Source organism: Aquarana catesbeiana, linkage group LG09, assembly GCF_042186555.1.
Source record: "Aquarana catesbeiana isolate 2022-GZ linkage group LG09, ASM4218655v1, whole genome shotgun sequence".
NCBI classification, from domain to species: Eukaryota; Metazoa; Chordata; class Amphibia; order Anura; family Ranidae; genus Aquarana; species Aquarana catesbeiana.
The window spans coordinates 39,836,083-39,857,117 of record NC_133332.1 but is presented as its reverse complement, the minus strand read 5'-3'; the positions used below and the strand labels follow the sequence as shown (position 1 = coordinate 39,857,117).

The 21,035-nt window shown below is 42.3% G+C and overlaps 1 protein-coding gene across 4 annotated transcripts in view; it reads left to right on the top strand.

The window, feature by feature from the left end:
* The window catches only part of LOC141107533 (zinc-alpha-2-glycoprotein-like), a 71,486-nt gene that overhangs the window by 7,643 nt on the left and 42,808 nt on the right, over positions 1 to 21,035 (top strand). The window contains exons 1-5 of one of the 4 annotated variants that reach the window (XM_073598334.1): positions 1,804 to 1,820; positions 7,115 to 7,143; positions 10,720 to 10,756; positions 11,587 to 11,703; positions 16,275 to 16,377. In XM_073598334.1, the coding sequence (XP_073454435.1) occupies positions 11,662 to 11,703; positions 16,275 to 16,377 (145 nt within the window). In that variant the 5' untranslated portion in view covers positions 1,804 to 1,820; positions 7,115 to 7,143; positions 10,720 to 10,756; positions 11,587 to 11,661. Of the gene's footprint in view, positions 1 to 1,803; positions 1,821 to 7,039; positions 7,144 to 10,719; positions 10,757 to 11,586; positions 11,704 to 16,274; positions 16,378 to 21,035 lie in introns of those variants that run through there. The other 3 variants (XM_073598333.1, XM_073598332.1, XM_073598331.1) reach the window with 3 other exon arrangements.

Genomic DNA, 21,035 nt, shown 5'->3' with positions numbered 1-21,035 from the left:
CTGCAATTGTAATTCATGCAGTCGGCATCCTGAAAGGGGCCGGGTGCTTGAATAGGGGGTGGAGGTGGCAGGGATAGGGGAGGCGACGCCCATGCGCCCACAATGCACCCCTGCCCAAGACACAGTTCTTCACCTTTAGTAAATCAGAAGCACATTTGTTCACAAATAGGTGGATGGTTGTCTTTTATAACCTGTTTTTTTTTTGTTTAGATCCTATTTACTAACTTTATTAAAGTGGTTCTAAAGTCAGAAGGTCTTTTGCATTCTATGCATTAGGATAAAAATCCTTCTGTGTACAGCAGCCCCCCTAATACTTAACTGAGCCCATCTCGATCCAGCGATGTTGTACAAGAATCTCGGCTGTCTGGGACTCCCCTTCTCATTGGCAGAGACAGCAGCGGGGCACCATTGGCTCCCGCTGCTGTCAATCAAAGTCAGTGAGCAAATATGGAGAGAGTGAGGAGGGGGTGCCCCTATAGCAAGCTGTTTGCTGTGGGGGCAGGAGGGAGGAGCCAGGAGCGCCGGCAAGGGACCTGAGAAGAAGAGGATCTGGGATGAAAAACAACTGCACAGAGCAGGTAAGTATGACATTGATGATATTTTTTTCCTAAAAAAATTATGCCCTGTACACGCGGTCAGATTTTCCGACGGAAAATGTGTGATAGGACCTTGTTTCGGAAATTCCGACCGTGTGTGGGCTCCATCACACATTTTCCATCAGATTTTCCGACACACAAAGTTTGAGAGCAGGCTATAAAATTTTCCGACAACAAAATCCGTTGTCGGAAATTCCGATCGTGTGTACACAAATCCGACGCACAAAGTGCCATGCATGCTCAGAATAAATAAAGAGATGAAAGCTATTGGCTACTGCCCCGTTTATAGTCCCGATGTACGTGTTTTACGTCACCGCGTTTAGAATGATCGAATTTTCCAACAACTTTGTGTGACCGTGTGTGTGTAAGACAAGTTTGAGCCAACATCCGTCGGAAAAAATCCTAGGATTTTGTTGTCGGAATGTCCGATCAATGTCCGACCGTGTGTACGGGGCATTAGACTTTAGAATTACTTTAAATTCTGTTACAGAGACAGTTATTTTTCTGGATGTCTTCCAATACACATAACAAATAAATCGTTAAAGAAGAGAGAATGCGTCATGATAAAACCTGCTACACAACCTGTGACTGCACAGGTCATAACAACACTAATGCCAGAATTTGAACAATTTGTTCCAAAATATATATTTGTGTGGGCTTTCCCATGAAAGATTTATATTAACTACATTATTCAGCTTTATCTAGTTAGTCTGAGGATAGATTTGGGAACTTATAGTCAGAAGTAAGAGAGGGTTGACAGAAAGTGACCTGTTAATTGCATGAACTTGTTTTGGTGGCATGGACTGTCTTCCAGTTCCAAGAAAAATGTTGTACTTATGCCATAATTGAATTCATTTCTTTATTTTTTCATCCATAAACCATCATTAGGAGCAAAGGCTGTAAGCGTGCTGAGGGAGACTGCTGTGTGCAGGGGGAGTGAACCCAGCCTCCCGTTTGTCCAGAGCCTGTGTGCAAGGGCTGTGAGACACATGACTGCTGTAGAAGGAACTGCTAGTGATGTGAGATTACTACAGGAGGGCTGCTGAAGTGCAATGTGTGCCCAAGGCCACATGCTATTCTGCTGATGGAGAAAGAAAGCTACAAGGGATGAAGAACTACTGTGCTGCCCGACAGGAGAGAAATGCAGAGGAAACGTATCTGAGCAACTTTTTTACTGAGAACCACATGCTGAGTCGTGACTCGTGATGGCTCCAGAGATTTCAGGTTGTATTTCAATTTTTTCAGTTTTCTGCAGGTTCAGTTGTTCAAGGTTATTCCAGATTTCCCGTATCCAGTCCTGGTATGAGATCACGGTGGAAATCCTGGTTCCTTGGGAGGTGGCTATTGCTTCCTAACCTTGAAGTAAAGGACTTCCTGTTGCTGCTGCTAGATGCTAGCTTGAGAATGAGGACCCTTTTGCTGGTGTTCCTGCAGAATCAGCGATCCGTTGGAGTAGCTAATGGAAGTGACGTTCCATCAGCTGCACATGCGTCCTACCGCTACCGCTACAGTCAGAAGAAGGCAACAGACATCTTGGTACACCCAGCTACATCTTGAATTTGACAGTAATTTTAGCAATAAAGTGAGTGTATATGAATAAATATAGTATATTGACATCTGTGATGCTGTTTGGATGTTTAATTTTGAAAGACTTAAGGTTTAGTGAGAGTAATGCGTGGTGTACCAACATGGCCTCAACCACCTTCCTACTGCTGGTGTCCAGCTTATTTCAAACTGTAACATCCAAACAGCATCACAGATGCCAATATACTATATTTATTTTGTATATATATACACTCACATTGCTAATATTACTCTGCAATTCAAGACGTAGCTGGGTGTAGTAAGATGTCTGCTGACGCTTCTTCTGACTGCAGGTGTTCTGTCACATGAGCAAACCTGGTAGCGGTGGACGCATGCGCAGGTGACAGAACATCACTTTCGTTACCTAATCTGATGGGTCACCGATTCTGACGGAACACCGGCCCTCCGCCCAATCTCTCTGTGTCCCGGGCTCCGTTCCCTGCAAGTGTCGCAACGCACGGGGCGGAGCCCGGCGGCAAATTCAAAAAGTACAAAGTTCATAACACATACATGTTGTAATATGTTGGCCAATTTATGTATAATATTGTATTGGAGTACCATGCTGACCAGAAATTCAGTTGCATTGTCCAACTGAATTTTAACATAGCAAGGGAACAGCTGAAGACTCTTTGATGTGTTAATCATATGCAAGTCTACCTAGGTGTGTGAGGTGAGGTATGGTCTGGAAACCTAATTGAACATCTCAAAGGGTACATTGTTTAAAGGACCATAGTAGAAGTATTTATTGATGGTAATTAGACTTGACGGGGTAACAATAAGATCAAAGAGTATTTTGGGTTGACCTAGCAGAAACTCCCTCCTAGTGGACTAGTATTTCATAGAGAACATTCAAGCTGGCATTTAGTGTGGGAGTAAGGCTCATCTGTGTATGAGTAAGTGAGGCTTGTATGTGTAGGGGAGGCTTGTCTGTGCATGGCTGGGAAGACTGAATAATATGGGTCTCTGAATTATATTTCCTCTGTCGGATTTCTTTGTCATCTGTGGACTTTGGACTTTGTTCTGTGTTGGAAGTCAATAAAGTGCATCTCTCTGGAAGAATTGGGTTGCTGCGGAAGAGTACTTACATCATCATCATTATAATAATACTTACTTATTAATCATCTATAATAACCCAATATAATATTAATTATATACTAAATCACTACAATACAGTGCACTGTAATCTTACAGATTACATTACTGTATGAAATCATTTCACCTCCCTTTTGTCCCTAGTGCTTTGTCCAGTGCCCTGCCTGCACTTTTATATTATATATACTGTTCCTTCTGCCTGGAAACTTGAGAATTTTCATGGCAACCAAAAAGTGTCCCTTTACATTAAAAGTGGTTTTAGACCAGCTAGAAAACAACAATAGTAAATTAGAACACTTGCAGAATTGAGCGATAGTCGTGAGGAAATTCATTTTATTATTATTATATTATTACTTTTTTATAATTATTTAGAGTTATTTATTATATTATAATTTATGATTTCGTGTTTCAAACGTTATCATACCCGGGATGTCTACTAGACTCTGGTTTGGACAGATTTAACCTCCCTGGTGGTATGATTGGGTCAGATTTTTAATGCTGAAAGCGGTACAATTATTTTGCATGGAAATTTGGCGTTTTATATTGTAGGCCTGTAATTCTTAGGAATAACTCACTTAAATCTGTCCAAACAAGAGTCTAGTAGACATCCCGGGTATGATAAAGTTTGAAACACAAAATCATAAATTATAATATATTATAATTATAATATAATAAATAACTATAAATAATTATAACAAATAATAATATAATAATAATAAAAATTATTCAATAATGTAATCAAATCAAAAACACTGAAATTTGCTCAGTTGCAGAATTGTCGATGTCTTCACTTTCAGAGTTTGATGACGGATTTCCCCACAAATCACTATCGCTCAATTCTACAAGTGATTCTAATTTATTATCGCTGTTTTCTAGCTGGTCTAAAACCACTTTTGATGTAAAGGGACGGTTTTGGTTGCTATGGACAATCTCCAGTTTCCAGGCAGAAAGAACACAGTATTTATAATATAAAACTGCATGCAGGGCACTGGACAAACCACTAGGGACAAAAGGGAGGTGAAATAAATTGATACAGTAATGTAATCTGTAAGATTACAGTGTACTGTATATGTATTGTGTTTTTTACTTTTTGAATTTGGCGCCGTTCTCCGTCCCCGTGCATCGCAACACTCGCAGGGAACGGAGCTTCGCACTGTAATTTTATTTATTTATTTATTTTAGGTACTTATATAGCGCCTTCAATTTACGCAGCGCATTACATATACATTGTACATTCACATCAGTCCCTACCCTCAAGGAACTTACAATCTAAGGTCCCTAACTCACATTCATACATACTAGAGACAATTTAGACAGGATCCAATGAACCTACTAGCATGTCTTTGGAGTGTAATAGATCCGGCGGAGGACACGGCTCGCACACAGAGCGGGGAGGACATCGCAGGATCCTGGGGACAAGGTAAGTAACCTCTTCCTGGATCCTGCGATGTGATCCCGAGTGTGGCTTGGGGTTACCGCTTTTGGTACTGTAAATCCACCCCGAGCCACACTCGGGAATCCCGTCAGGGAGGTTAAGTGTGTTATTACTAAGAATTACAGGCCTACAATATAAAATGACAAATTTCTATACAAAACAATTGTACTGCTTTGAGACGCACAAAAATCTGACATAATCATACCGCCAGGGTGGTTAATAGTCAATATTTTTTAGCTTTGGATTCAAGCTTAGCTGTATCCTGGTTAAAGTGGAGTTCCACTTAAAAGTGGAACTTCTGCTTATCCGTCTCCATCCCCCCCTTCATTGCCACATTTGGCACCTTTCAGGGGAGTGGGGAGTGGGTACCTGTTTTTGACAGGTACTGTTTCCCACTTCCGGGAGACGGGGCCGCAGCGCCGTCTCTCAGAAGTTCAGCCCCCTACTCCTTCCTCCGTCGCCAGACCAATTAGAAAGCACAGCGCGCTTTGCACATGCGCAGTAGGGAACCGGCTGTGAAGCTGAAAGGTTTCACTGTCGGGTTCGCTCAACAGGAATGGCAATGGCTGCATCCGACAGCTGATCTGAAGATCGACTGGGGTGACGACATTGCGGGCTCCCTGGACAGGTAAGTGTCCATATATTGAAAGTCAGCAGCTGCAGTATTTGTAGCTGCTGACTTTACATTTTTAGTGGGGGGGCTGGACCTCCTCTTTAAGTTTTTAATGCTCTTGGGGAATGGCTTAGTGGGGGTTTATGATAATATTTTCATTTTTCAGGCACTGGTTTCCCTATTCTTACAAAGGGATCTCATGCACCTTGGTTTAACACATACCACTCCTTTTCCACAGTCACAATTTGGTTTCCTGGCATCACATGCCCACTCATTTATTACAGCTGGATGCTGCGCCCGTCTCTTAACCTTTGAGTTTGTCTGTTTGCAGAAGACACCATCTCAGCTCCCAAAAAGATGTTCCCCGTTTGGGGATACTCATGGCCCGTAATACCATATTATCAGCATGTGGACTGGATGCCCTGTGAGTATCATATGGGGTACTATACCCCTTTTGGCACTTTCAACATTCATGACTATATTAGTCTAATTAGTAATTTTCAACATGTCATTGCAGAGATAGACTGACACGCTTTCTCCTGATGAGAAACATAAAGTCATGAAAGGCGTTGAGTCAACAGATGTCGTGTTTTAACCATGCCTATCTATACCTCATCTATCTACTGTGGGTTTTTCCTATGCATTTTTAATACATTATATTTCAATATGAATTTATATATGTTGGGTCCCGATATTTATCATGTGTTACCTTTGTCAAATGTTATTATGAACTGTGTATTTTAGGGCCAGTTAAAGTTTTTATCTAGTACATATTTTCCTTCTTTAAAGCGGAGGTCCGCCCAAAAAAAAAAAAAAAAATTAAAAACCAGCAGCTACACATACTGCAGCTACTGGCTTTTAATAATAGGACACTTACTTGTCCTGGTGTCCAGCAATTTTGGCACCGCAGCTGATGTTTCCATCAGCTGTTGGGTGCTGCCGCCACCATTGTAGGTAAGGGTACCTGGCAGTGTAGCCTTTCGGCTTCACTGTGGGAACCCTACTTTGCATGCGCGAGGCCCGCTCCTCTCTCCTACTGGCCCGGTGACAAGGGAAGGAGGAGGGAGCCCCAGCCATGACGTCAATAGCCGCGGCTGAGGCTCTCGGAAGAGGGAAAGGATACCTGTCAAAGACAGGTATCCTGTCCCCCCTCCCCCCTGAAAGGTGCCAATTGTGGCACTGGAGGGGGAGAGGAATCAGATGAGTGGAAGTTCCACTTTTGGGTGGAACTCCGCTTTAATGTAAGGGATTAGAGGATTTTTTTAGATCATGCAGGTATTAAATTATGTATATATATATATATATATATATATATATATATATATATATATATATATATATATATGAAATTTATTGAATATGAGATATTTATGTTATAGTGTATTATGAATTACCAGTATATATTTCAGATATAATTACATTTACCAAACAACATTTTTTGACCCATCGCATACTTCATTTAAAGTCCCGCCTCTATACTCCTATATATTGACAGGGATGGAGATTGATGACTACGTCATCATCTCATATAAAGTCCCACAAACCCCTTTTCCTGACTAGAATAATAATTGTGTATTTGTTGTTGAAGATTTCATTAATCATTTCAATGCGTTATTGTTTTTCTATACGTTTAATCCTAATAAAGTAACATGGCTGTTAAAAAGACAGTGGATTTGTAAATGTATCACTTTTCTTACATAGCATGTTAAGCCATTAAGAGGTTAAAGTTTCTCCGGAAATGCTCGAAAATTACTTTCGGTTTCACTTTGTGACTTTGTCTTGTTTTCCATGTAGGTTTGGAGACAAGTCAATACAAAATCGAGGTAAGCTGCCCGCCTAAACCGAATTTCTTACCACATTTCTAGCCCATTATCCCTCTGATTTGACTTATTTTATTATTATGTTTATTTTGCTATATCTTATGCTCCGTACACACGATTGGAATTTCCGTCTGAAAAATCTTGGATGGTTTTTCCGACGGAATTCCGCTCAAGCTTGCCTTGCATACACACAGTCACACAAAAGTTCTCTGAACTTTCAACCGTCAAGAACGCGGTGACCTACAACACTACGACAAGCCGAGAAAATGAAGTTCAATGCTTCTGAGCATGCGTCGAATTGTTTCCGAGCATGCGTAGGAATTTTGCGCGTCGGAATTGCTACAGACGATCAGAATTTCCGATAGGAACTTTTTCCGTCTGAAAATTAGAGAACATACTCTCAATCTCAAAAAGTCCGATGGAGCATATACACGGTCGGAAATTCCGACCAAAAGCTCCCATCGGACTTTTGCTGGCAGAATTTCCGATTGTGTGTACAGGGCATGAGAACGTACTCCATGAGATTCTGTACTAAAGTTTTACGGAAAGGAAAAAAAAATAGAACCGTGCAGGGAGGTTTATTAACACTAACCAAAGTGTGCTTGTTCTACAACAAGTACGTTTGCGGATATTAGAAACAGTGCTGAAGGTTTTAAATACAAGTGTTAATAAGTAGGAATAGTAACCCTGATTTACTAAAGTAGATCATGTTCACTTTACAAAGAATTTTCAATTTGCAAAGCGAATGTTCACTTATCTTTATATACCTGGTGAAACAAAGTGCACGTCGCGAAAAATTCCCAGTCGTGCAAAAAAAAAATAAAAATAAATTGATTTTTGCTTGCACATTATTGGATTACTGAATTCAGCACAAAATGACCCTGTTCACTAAGCTGGATGAAAATTCACTCTGAAAAGAGAAAATGAATTTTGCTTAGTGAATGCAGTGAAGTTGAGCTGACCTGTTATCCAATCAATTGGAAATGTTTCTTTGTAAAGTGTAAATGTATTTTTAAAGTTAGCGTCCTCTACTCCACTTTGGTACTTTAGTAGGTCAGTAGGTATTGCAGCAGAAATATTTTTTATAAGACTTTTTTTGTACATGTTCTTCTGTGTTTCAGAAATAGCATTCCTCCAAAAAAATAAATTTTTTATATAATCCTGACCTATCATCACATTAAAGTGGGGTTCCGGCCGAAATGATACTTTTTAAATAAAAATACCCCTATAATACACAAGCTTAATGTATTCTAGTAAAGTTAGTCTGTAAACTAAGGTCTGTTTTGTTAGTTTATAGCAGTAGTTTGTTATTTTATAAACTTCCAGCAGGCCGTGGCCATCTTAAGTGTGGGCATCTGAAGCCAGACTTGTATTTCTTCCTGGATCTCATCCTTGCAGATCTCGCACATGCTCAGTGCAGCGCAAGCAGTGTGATAGGTTTCAGGTCAGGTTTCCATAGCTACGGCGTGTGTCAGAGGAAGTTGCCGCCCTTTCCCAGAAGGCATTGCAAACAGGAAATGATGCGATGGGCCGCGGCCAGGGGGGAGGAAGTGAAAAATGAATACAGCAGATATACAGTAGGTGCTGAGAAAAAAATTTTAAAAATATCCAATTTGTTTACAGCGCAGAGTTTAGTGAGGGATGCTGAAGAGTTGTAAAAGTGGGTGGAACTCCACTTTAAGATATACGCTCTAAATTCAGTTATATGTAGGAGCATTCTCCCAATTTTCTGAGATAAGAAAGAAGGGCAAATTTCAGCACAAGGTTTGTAGGAAATGCACATGCCCCTGCCAGTTACATGGACCATGCAGAATTAATATGCCAGGAATAATTGGTTAAACAGAAAAGTACTCTTTGTCACCATTACTTTTTTCTTTATACTGGCTTTTCAAAATAGCAAACACAATAATTTAGAGATTGGGTAAAAGGTTTAGTGTAGTATAATAGTTTTGGTAATAGTTTTCAATATCCAAATCCAAATTATCGAACAAATTTGAAAAAGTAATTAACCACTTGCCAACCAGCCACCGCAGTTGTACTGCGGCAGAATGGCACGGCTGGACAAAACAACGTTATGTAGCTTCGCCCTGTGGCCACTAGGGGCATGCACGCTTCGGCGGGGGGGCGCGCCCACTGTTTGCCCCTGGAGCTGATGCGAGTGCCTGGCGGGCGCAATCACCTCTGGGCTCCCGCGATCGCTGCTGACACACAGAGAACCGGAATCTGTGTGTGTAAACACACAGTTTCCGGTTCTATGAGGGGGGGGAAGAGACAGATCGTCTGTTCATACAGAGTATGAACAGCAATCTGTCATCTACCCTACACAGTCCCCTCCCCCCTTCAGTTAGAACACACACTAGGGAACACAATTAACCCCTTGATCGCCCCCTAGTGTTAACCCCTTGCCTGCCAGTGACATTTTTACAGTAATCAATCCATTTTTATAGCACTGATCACTGTAAAAATGCCAATGGTCCCAAAAATGTGTCAAAATTGTCTGATGTGTCCGCCATAATGTCGCAGTCCAGATACAAATCTCAGATCATCGCCATTACTAGTAAAAAAAAAATAATAATAATAATAAAAATGCCATAAAACTATCCCCTATTTAGTTGACGCTCTAACTTTTGCGCAAACCAATCAATATACGCTTATTGCGTTTTTGTTTTTTTTTTCAAAAATATGTAGAAGAATACATATCGGCCTAAACTGAGAAAAAAAATTTTTTTTTTATATATATTTGGGGGATATTTATTAGAGCAAAAAGTAAAAAATATTGCATTTTTTTCAAAATTGTTGCTCTTTTTTTGTTTATAGCGAAAAAATTAAAAACTGCAAAGGTGATCAAATACCACCAAAAGAAAGCTCTATTTGTGGGAAAAAAAAGGACATAAATTTTGTTTGGGTGCATTGTCACATGATCGCGCAATTGTCAGTTAGAGCGACACAGTGCCAAATCGCAAAAAGTGCTCTGGTCAGGAAGGGGGTAAAATCTTCCGGAGCTGAAGCTGTTAATTTCCCCATGGACCCAAACCACTATTGCATCATGTGATGTGATCCGAATGAAACAAATGCATTTGTTAAATTTATAATAACTTTTCTTTGATTCATTGCCATTTGTTTTTGTGTCCATTCGGAGATTCGGATACATCCGAATCTCCAAAAATTAAATTTTTCATTCAAATAACGCACTTGTTTACTGAACACCACCAGTTTGAAAAGGCCTTCAACCAGTACTTTTTTATATTTCAAGCATCTCCCGATTTTTTTCAATAGTTATATAATTCCTTCATATTCTGTGCTGTTGTAAAAATAAACTGATACACATTGGTCCCTACTAGACAGGAATGTAACATCAGCCCCTGATGACATCATCTATAATGACACACATAGGGCGGAGCTAGGACGCACACACCCTTGTCGATCAGCCTCCATCGTGGATTTTGAAATATATACCTACTGTACAACACTGTTATTTTTTGGATTTTCATGTGAGTGTTCTGCTGTGCTTTTTACTAAAGTAACCTAAAGGTTTTACACTATTGAGAGCTCTTCCCTTTTCTTATTGTGTTTTTACAGCACAGTCCAACCCGTTGGGTGGAGGTTTTTTCTGGAGGTACCTTATGCTTTTCTATGGATACATCTGATATAACACCTGTATGACTGCTTTAGTAAAGGGGGTCATATTTTTTTGATAAGAGCCTTTGCAATCACTACCATGTGATGGGCAGCCAATGGTCACTGACGTTTGGAGTGCATGCACCTTATGAGCACTTCAAAGATGATTTATGGACTATAATTTTGAGCTACTGATTTTACACTTTGACATTTATGTCTAGCACTGTGTGAGCACTTTACTTAAAGATTTTAATTTCACATTATATTGATATTTTATAGTTTTTGCACTTTATATACCATAAAAGGGTTAACAGATCAGTGGTGCAAATAGAAATATTTTATTTATTATATTTTAACAGAGTCACTTTAAGCTACCATAATTTAGGCTAGGTTCAAATCTATGTGTGTATGTGTGCCAACAGCGTTTGCTTGGGCACAGCAGCCGATTCATTTGAATGGGCTGCAGTAACTGCGTTTCCCGCAGAAAAAGGTGCATACACCTTTTACACACGTAACCCACAGGGAGATCGCATGGTCATTTTGACCATGCGATTTCTCTGCGGTACCTGCACCCATAAATGCCCTGTGTTTTATCATGAGTGGGGGTGCCATTCAGAATGGATGGCAGCCCTGCATGTTTTCTTACAGCAGCGCATGTAGATGTGAACCCGAGCCTTAGACTGTGAGAGGAAAACTTACACAAACCTCAGGAGAATGCACCAACCCCTATTAGAGATTGAATGCTGGACCCCAGTATAGTTCCCCAATATGCAGAGATAACAATGACATTCAATCCACAGTAATGGCCTGCCTTGTTTCCTTTTCCAGGTTTCCATTACAATCAGACATTCTTATGAATACTGAAGCTGAGGGCAGACAAAAGGCAAGAATGGACGAAAGACAATGTTATGTGCAGATTTTCTAAAAATCTTCAGAAGCCAAATGGTAAGTTACTTGTGGGTGGGGTCTACTGCGCCCCTGCACATGGGGTGACATTCACACAGAATGCGCTCATTAATGCTTGGGACCAGGTGGGGACTGCAGTCATGCAAACAATCAAACATTAAGGCAGTTCCCCATCTTATGCCCTGGACACACGACTGGACTTTCCAGCTTATCGGAATCCGGGAGCCCCCTTTAATAAGGGGGCCCACAGATCCCGGCCCCCCGCCCTATGTGAATGAGTATGAGGTACATCGTGCCCCTACCCATTCACCTGGGGAAAAACGTGTCAATAAAAAAAACACACTAGACAGGTTTTTAAAGTAATTTATTAGGAAGCTGCCCAGCATGCCCCGGGACTGTGACGTAATAAGGGGTGGGGTCACCGGGTGACATCACCCGGTGACCACGCCCCATGCCTATATAAGTCATTGCGCACCGTGAACACAGAATTACAGCGGGAGAGAGCGTTGTGTCAGCATCGGAAGAAAAGAAGAGGGAAGAAGACGATGGAGAAGATCGGGCCCCCGCTAGCAAGAGAGCGGCAAAAGAGCAGAAGATAGCGGAGGAGCCCGGCAGAAGAACCGGAGAGCGGGAGAAGAACCGGAGAGCGGAGAAGAGGCCAGAGAGCTGGAGAAGAACCGGACACTGGGAGAAGAGGCCGGAGAGAGCGGAGAAGTCGGAAGAGACCCCCGAAGTCGGAAGAAGACCCCCGGAGCTGCCTGATAAATTACTTTAAAAACCTGTCTAGTGTGTTTTTTTTTATTGACACTTTTTTCCCTAGGTGAATGGGTAAGGGTATGATGTACCCCATACTCATTCACATAGAGCGGGGGGCCTGAATCTAGGGGCCCCCTTATTAAAGGGGCCTCCCGGATTCAGATAAGCCCCCCGCCCGCAGACCCCGACAACCAATGGCCAGGGTTGTCGGGAGAAGGCCTCATCAACATGGGGACAAGAGGTTTGGAGTGGGGGGGCCGCAGGGCGCCCCCCTTCCTCAAAGCACCCACCCCCCCATGTTGAGGGCATGCGGCCTGGTACGGTTCAGGAGGAGGGGGCGCTCTCTCGTCCCCACCCCCTTTCCTGACCGGCCGGGCTGTGTGCTCGGATAAGGGTCTGGTATGGATTTTGGGGGGACCCCCACGCCGTTTTTTCGGCGTAGGGGGTTCCCCTTAAAATCCATACCAGACCTAAGGGACATTGTCGCCTATTTCTCGCGCTCGTTGCAATAGGAAAATATGTTTTTCCTATTGCAGCGAGCGCGAAATGTATAGTACCCTGTCGCCGAGAACCAGTGCGATAGGATCGCGCTGGAAACATTCTCACGGGCAGGTGCTGTAGCTGCCCTTGCGTCGTATTTGGTCCGTTGGACCAGCATACAGACGAACGAGCTTCTCGATAGGGACTGGGTCTGGTGGAGTTCTGGCGGGAAGATTTGAAGATTTGAAAAGTCCGTCGGTTTTTCGACTGAAAAGGTCTGTCGGAAGTCCGATAAAGCCCACACACGGTCGGATTGTCTGACGGATTCGGTCCGTCGGACCAGTCCGGTCAAAAAGTCCGCTCGTGTGTACAGGGCATTAGAGATTAGCCTTCACTATGTGCAGTAATAAAGTGCAGAGTTCCTCTGAAAAGCGACTCGTCCCAAGCCACTACACACTGTAACTTTTATGTTGCATTAGGAGGGACATGCTGAGCCTGCGCCTTCTTCACCTCACCAGTCCAGTGTACCTCTGTTACCTCACTCCTAGTAACAGAATGGGGTCCTGCCAAGCACCAAGCACGGACCTTATGCAGGAGGAAGGGGCCAGGAGCACTGACGAGAGACCTGAGAAAAGGAGTATCAGGGCTGCTCTGTGCAAAACCACTGCACAGAGCAGGTGAGTAAGACATGTAAGTTATTTAAAAAAAATAAAAATAAAGTAAGCCTTTAATATCACTTTAAGAGGACATTAAGAAAGGAGAAATTACTCTGAAGAGTGTGAAACTATTTTTTAACAAAACCATCTCTGTGTCATCAGCCATCCTCCCGATACATTATACAAGAACATATTTGGGGGGCACACCCTAAAATGCGTTTAAATTCAAGATGGTGCTGCTATAAGACCTACAAACAGTACAAAATATTTTACAGCGCACACATACAAGAATGACATTTCCTGCAAGGCTAGTTAAAAACACTTGAACATATTCAAAAAATACGGGGGTTTGGTCACACTATATGGTCATATAGTGCTAAGCCCACTTACTGCGACAAAGTACCCTGAATTAGTGGAGATATATAAATTGAGTGTCAGAAGTGGGATACATGCCTGAACTCTTTTTGCTTACTAAACACCATCTCCAAAGACTGGAATGTGAGGCTACCAGAGATGCATAGATATATAGTGCATCTGGAACGTATTCACAGCACTTCACTTTTTCCACACTTTGTTATGTTACAGCCTTATTCCAAAATGGATTAAATTCATTATTTTCCTCAAAATTCTACAAACAATACCCCATAATGACAAAGTGAAAGAAATTTGTTTGAAAACTTTGCCAATTTGTTAAAAATAAAAAACAAAAAAATCACATGTACAGTACGCAAGTATTCACAGCCTTTGTCGTGACACTCAAAACTGTGCTCAGATATCCTGTTTCCACTGAGCATCCTTGACATGTTTCTACAACTTCATTGGAGTCCTCCTGTGGTAAATTTAGTTGATTGACCATGATTTGGAAAGGCACATAAGGTCTCGCAGTTAACAGTGCATGTCAGAGCACAAACCAAGTCATGAAGTCCAAGGAATTGTCTATAGACCTCCGAGACAGGATTATATGGAGGGACAGATCTGGGGAAGGGTACAGAAAAATTTCTGCAGCATTGAAGGTCCCAGTGAGCACAGTGGCTTACATCATCCATGAATGGAAGAAGTTTGGAACCACCAGGACTCTTTCTAGAGCGGGCCTCCTGGTCAAACTGAGAAGTGGAGAAGGGACTTAGTCAGGGAGGTGACCAAGAACCCGATGGTCACTCTGACAGAGCTCCAACATTTCTCTGTGGAGAGAGGAGAACTTTCCAGAAGAACAACCATCCCTGCAGCACTCCACCAATCAGGCCTGTATGGTAGAGTGGCCAGACGGAAGCCACTCCTCAGTAAAAAGGCACATGACAGCCCACCTGGTGACTCTCAGACCATGAGAAACAAACTTCTCTGGTCTGCTGAAACAATCATTGAACTCTTTGGCCTGAATGGCAAGCGTTATGTCTGGAGGAAACCAGGCACTGCTCATCATCTGGCCAATGCCATCCCTACAGTGAAGCATGGTGGTGGCAGCATCATGCTGTGGGGAAATTTTTAGAAACAGGAACTGGGAGACTAGTCAGGATCGAGGGAAAGATGAATGCAGCAATGTACAGAGACATCCTTGATGAAAACCTGCTCTGGATCTCACACTGGTTAAAGGTTCATCTTCCAACAGGACAATAACTCTAAGAACACAGACAAGATAACAAAGGAATGGCTACAGGACAATTATGTGAAGTTGGGATTACATGGGTACATGGGATTTTGTTTTTTATTTTTAATAAATTTGCAAAGATTTAAAACAAACTTCTTTTACATTGTCATTATGGGGTATTGTTTGTAGCATTTTGAGGAAAATAATGAATTTAATCCATTTTAGAATAAGGTTATAACAAAACAAAATGGGGAAAAAGTGAAGCGCTGTGAATACTTTCTGGATGCACTGTATTTGTCAGTAAAAGTAAATGGGGGTTTTAATTCTGTAAGTGAGTTTAATTTATTGGAAATTGTTCCCTGAATTAATCCTGTACCAAATTTACTAAAGTGTAAAATGAGAATGAGCTCAAGTAAACCTGTTTTGACATACACTGTACACTTATGCAGGCCATACATGGGTTGAATTCCAAATTAATTTTCTTTTGAAAATCAGAAATGTTGTGCATTTTGTGATCTGATGATGCCACCATTCATTTTGAAATTTAACCAACCAAGCCTTCAACTTCACTTCATGTTGCTACAGAAAAGAATCTTCATGGCCAGGAATTTTTTTTTCTTTCCAGGAATTTTCTTTGTGCTCATGTGCATTTCTTATATGATTCTCCCATCATTGATTAGAAAATTGTTCAGTTTTAAAAAAAATTCCAACAAATCGGCCATTACTGCGGCCCACTAATGCTGCAAAATTCGAACCAATATTCTTATATAGGATTTTCTAAAGAAAATTCTTTCAAAATTCGACCCATGTATAGTCGGCCTTAGGGGTCGATTTAATAAAACTGAAGAGTGCAAAATCTGGTGCAGCTCTGCATAGTAACCAATCCGTCTCTAACTTCAGCTTGCTCAATTAAGCTTTGACAAAAAACCTGGAAGCTGATTGGTTTCTATGCAAAATTGCACCAGATTTTGCACTCTCCAGTATTAGTAAATGAACCCCATAGTAAAACTGAGGAAATTAAAAAATCAGGCCTGTATCTCAGATAATACCATCCAGCAATCCAATTAGGTAGACTCTTTTGCATATTTATATTCCTTTTTTTAAATGTTTAACAAGGTCATGCTTTGTTGCAGGTCTCCAACTCCTTTCTAGCATCTAATTTCATTTCAAATAGCTGGGTAAGAAAACCATGGATGCTAATACTCCTATGTTACATTATTCCTGGCAGACAATGCGGTGAGTACAGTCTTAATCCAGAAATAAGATATCATTAAATTAAAGAGATTGTAAACTTAGTTACACCACTTTTAGCCTATAATGAGGCTTACCTGTAAGTACTTGAAATATCTCCTAAACCTACACGGTTTAAGAGATATTTACCATATACGCTTGCACCGACATCATCGGTGCGTGCGCTGTGAAGAAATGGCCCTCTATGCCGTTTCTTCACTAGTAAGTGCTGTGACTGATGGCTCCCGCGTGCATGTGCAGGAGTGACGGCATGCGACTCCGGCCAGTCACAGAGCCAGAGTCCACAGCCCCGGAAAGAAGAGGGGCGAAGATGGGTGCGGCCACCATCGGGGACATTGCAGGCTTCGTTTGCAGGTAAATGCAACATAATGGGCTAGTATGTGATGCATACTAGCCCATTATGCTTTTACTTTTCAGGGGAACAAAGAGGAAGTAGAACCCATCAGGGTTTACTTACTCTTTAACAAATATAGACTTTAATCAGCTTCTACTGCAATCTTTTGTAAAAGGGCTGATATAAGGGTGTGTTCACTAAAAGCTTTGTTTAGTCTGTGTTTAATCTTCTGTTTTGCAAGATCTTCCAGTTTAGTTGTGTTCAAGAGTTTTCCACTGTTATACTTTTTTCCAGCTGTTGAAGTATTCCATGTACTGATCTAGGAGTGTAACACGGACTCACTCTGCCTATTTACCAGCTAGAGTTTGTTCCCCGTGGACAGGGTCAGATTTCTCTTTTAAGTATCTTAATTACTGGTGGTCAGCTTGAAAATTATAGAGGGCCTCAACTGCACCCCAACACCTTAAGAGGGCCGCACAATAGTAGTATAAGGGGTAGATTGTAATGGCTGCCAGGCATACAGAAGATGATACTACCGTCTCCTGAATTCCATTATTTTAGACAAAGACCCCTTTCACACTGGAGGCCTTTTTTCAGGCGATTTAGCGCTAAAAATAGCACCTGTGTAACCCAGAGTGCTTGCACACTGGGGTGCTGCGCTGGCAGGATGTTAAAAGAAGTCCTGCAAGCAGCATGTTTGGGGCACTTTAGGAGCGTTGTATCCACCGCTCCTAAAGCGCCCCTGCCCATTGAAATCAATGGGGAGCGCTGCCAATGCGCCTGCAAAGTGCCTCGGCAGCGGCCCTTTTAACCCTTTATTTGGCTGCTAGCAGGGGTTTAAAAGCGCCCCCGCTATTGGGCGAAAAGCACCTCTAAAACGACGGTAAAGCGCCGCTAAAACTACAACGCCCCTGCTCTGTCCATGTTAAAAAGTGCTCTAAGGGAAATTTTCTATTGAAATACTGGGTCACAATCACAAGCCAAGAGTTTGAATGGGTTACCATGGGTGGCAGTACTGCCTGCCAAATGTGATTTGCTGTATAATTTTTACTGTGCTCGAAAGCATTGCAGCTGCAGCATTATGTACTATACCCTTAGGCTGCAATTGGACAGTTTAGGTGGTTGGTTGCTCAACCCCCTGTTTTCACTACCTCAGCCGCCAGTGTAGATGAGCCCTAAGCAAGTGGGAGTAAAATAAGCGCTATCATTGGTGTCAATGGCAGGAATAGTAACGCCTGGCATTGGTGTCAGTGGATGCAATAATAACCCCCAACATTGGTGTCAGTGGACTCCATAGCAAAAGCATTGTTGGTAGTGGGATCAATAAAAGAACAGCATTGGTGTCAGTGACCACAGTAATAACCCTCAGCAATTGTATCAATTACCTCAATAACAACTTCGGCATTAGTGTAAGTAACCACATTGAAAAAAAAATGGTATTATTTATCTAAGATTACAGGGTAATGTGTATTTTGTAAGCAAGTACATTTCTCAGAGGAGGATGCGGTTGACAAAGAAAAGGATTTGAAGAAACAAGCAACTATCAGTCTAAGGCAGGCCATAGATGATGCAATTTTCTGCCCTGCAACCACAAGTTGCAAGAAGAGAAAAATGCTTGATTCACCCAGCAACACAGTCAATGTTGATGGGGGAATCCCTCCCACAGAGCTATTGTGTTCTCTCGGTTGGGAGAGAACACAGTGATTACTACTAGTAGTTATAGCCGCTGGCAATAATCGCGTGCAAAAATCCAACATGCTTGTTGTACCCAAGTCGATCAGTGGATTGACGTGGGTACAGTCAGCCTGCCTATACATGGATCAAATCTTGGCCAGGCCCTGCTGAACCAGCCGAGAATCGAACCATCTATGGCCAGCTTAAAGTGATTGTAAAGTCTCGTTTTTTTCCTATAAAAATAACAAACATGTTATACTTACCTGCTCTGTGCAGTGCTTTTGCACAGAGCAGCCCGGACCCCCCTCTTCATGGGCCCCTGTTCTGTGATCCTGGCCACTCCCTCCAGTTCAGTGTCCCCACAGTAAGCAGCTTGCTATGGGGGCACCTGAGCGGAGCCACAGCTTCCTGTGTCCATTCAGACACGAAGCCCCACGCTGGCCCCGCCTCCTCTCTCCTGATTGGCTAGCTGATTTTGATTGACAATAGCGGGCACCAGTGACACCGCTGCTGTGTCTCAGCAAATCAGGAAGGAGAATCCTGAAGGAGGGAGAATCAGTGGTTTCCAATTTAGAACATATATGGGATATAGTGATCAAATCAATGTGATAATTATGACAAATGAACAATATAAGACGTTGGTTATGAGGATGCTTAGTAATCCTAAATGATATAGAAAAATCCCAGAGTCTTTTACTTATCAATATCAACAGGATTGATAAAGCATATGGAGCACAGATATTAGGTAAAGCAGGAGAATTTCTTAAAGTGACCCACCCAAGGACTCCTCTACGTGTTCCGCATCCAATCATGCGTCATCAGAGGGTTCTGGGTAAACGCCGAAGTCACTTCCTGCCCCAACTCGCACCAGATCGAGGCTTGGACCGCACGCCGATCCTGGGAGATGGAACGGCGCTAGCTAGGGCCAAAAATTCACTGCTGGAAAGACTCAGTGCCGGTCTAAAGGCACTGGACTTGTGAGTGTACATACTATATTTTTACTGTATTGATTTAATACATTTTAAAATATGTTGCGCAATGATGGATGTCTGCGTTTTATGAGATACCGAGACTAATGTGGAGGTGTAAGGAGTAACCAGTGGCAACCAATTTGGGGAACTTCAGATATACCTATAAAAGTGAAGTGGTTAACCCAAAATTAGGCACATTTTTTCCCTGTTTCTGGTGAGTGTCCATTTTAGGTGGTGGTGCTTCACGAATTGGTGAAAAGTTTTCCAATCACGGATGTGAATTTGTGCACGTGGGATTCGGATAAGCAGCTTGTGAAGAGGATTATTGTGACTATTGTTGACACATGATTTTTCATTTTAGTCATTTCTTTTATTCTAGTTTTTCTTATTCTGAGTTTTGATTAATGAATTTATTAATAATTTTTCATGAATCACAGATAAAAATTGTTCACGTGGTAAGGTATATATTTCACTTTAGGGTCAGTGCAGCTACACTCTTTATTACAATTCCATTAATGGATGTTTGTGCGCTGTCACTCATATATTTGTATTATTGCACATATCACTAGTTACTTAGCGCTGCACTTAAATCCTTACCACCATCATAAGTCCAGGTACCGGCTCCTGGCTGTCTAAAGCAGTCAATTTCAGATGCGTTCAAGCTCCTGCCTATCGAGCCATCCTTCTGGCGGTGGCGCGGCATTAAGTGGAGGGATTCTTATTACTTCGCCACCAAGTTGACCTTTGGGTCCAAAAGCAGCCCGTGGCTGTTCCATGTTTTCTCCCAGTCCCTTACATAGATCCTATCGCACCAGGCCCAGTGTCAGATGGTCATCTATTACCTCAATGGTTTCCGGCATACCCCCGGCAGACCTAGACAAGTTAAGAGTGGTGTTTAACAAGCTCAATGTGCCCATAGCCGAACATAAAGTGGAGGGCCCGGCACACTCTATCACCATCCTAGGCATCACTCTGGACACACGTGCCATGCAGGCCAGCCTGCCTCATGACAAACTAACTGACTTTACGCTGTTACGAGGGTGTACTAAGAGGCAGCTGTAGTCCTTGTTCTGGATGCTCATTTCTGCCATGAGGATTATTTCCCAGGGGCAGTCTTTTATTTTACGGCGCTTGGTTTTTAGCACTCAAGCGGAAGACTCTGATCAAATTCTTAAACTAGACCCGGCAGCGATAGCAGACTTAGCAATGTGGGATGAGTTCCTCACAAACTGGAGCGACATATCGATGTTCATCCCTTCAGCATCAGCTCAGTCACCACAGGTAGTCACGGATGCCACAGCCTCCACAGGCTTTGCTGCTATTTTGCTGCCTGCACTGATTCGCTGAACCTTGGCCCACAGAAATCCTTTTAATCCCTGGCTTCACTCAGTCCTCTTCGCTCTTCGAGCTGAACCCCATCAAGGCAGCTGCCCATGTTTGGGGCCACTACTGGACAGGTCAAACGATGTTCTTTACTACAGCTAATCAGGCCACGACCAACATCATCAATGAGGGTAGGTCCAAATCATTCCACGTCATGTCCTTCCTACACAGACTGGTGCAGTTGTCACTCCATTACCAGTTTTATTCACTGCAAGCATGTTCCAGGCAAGTGCAATGTCGCAGCAGATGCGCTGTCACGTTTCAATTTCATTTCATTTTTC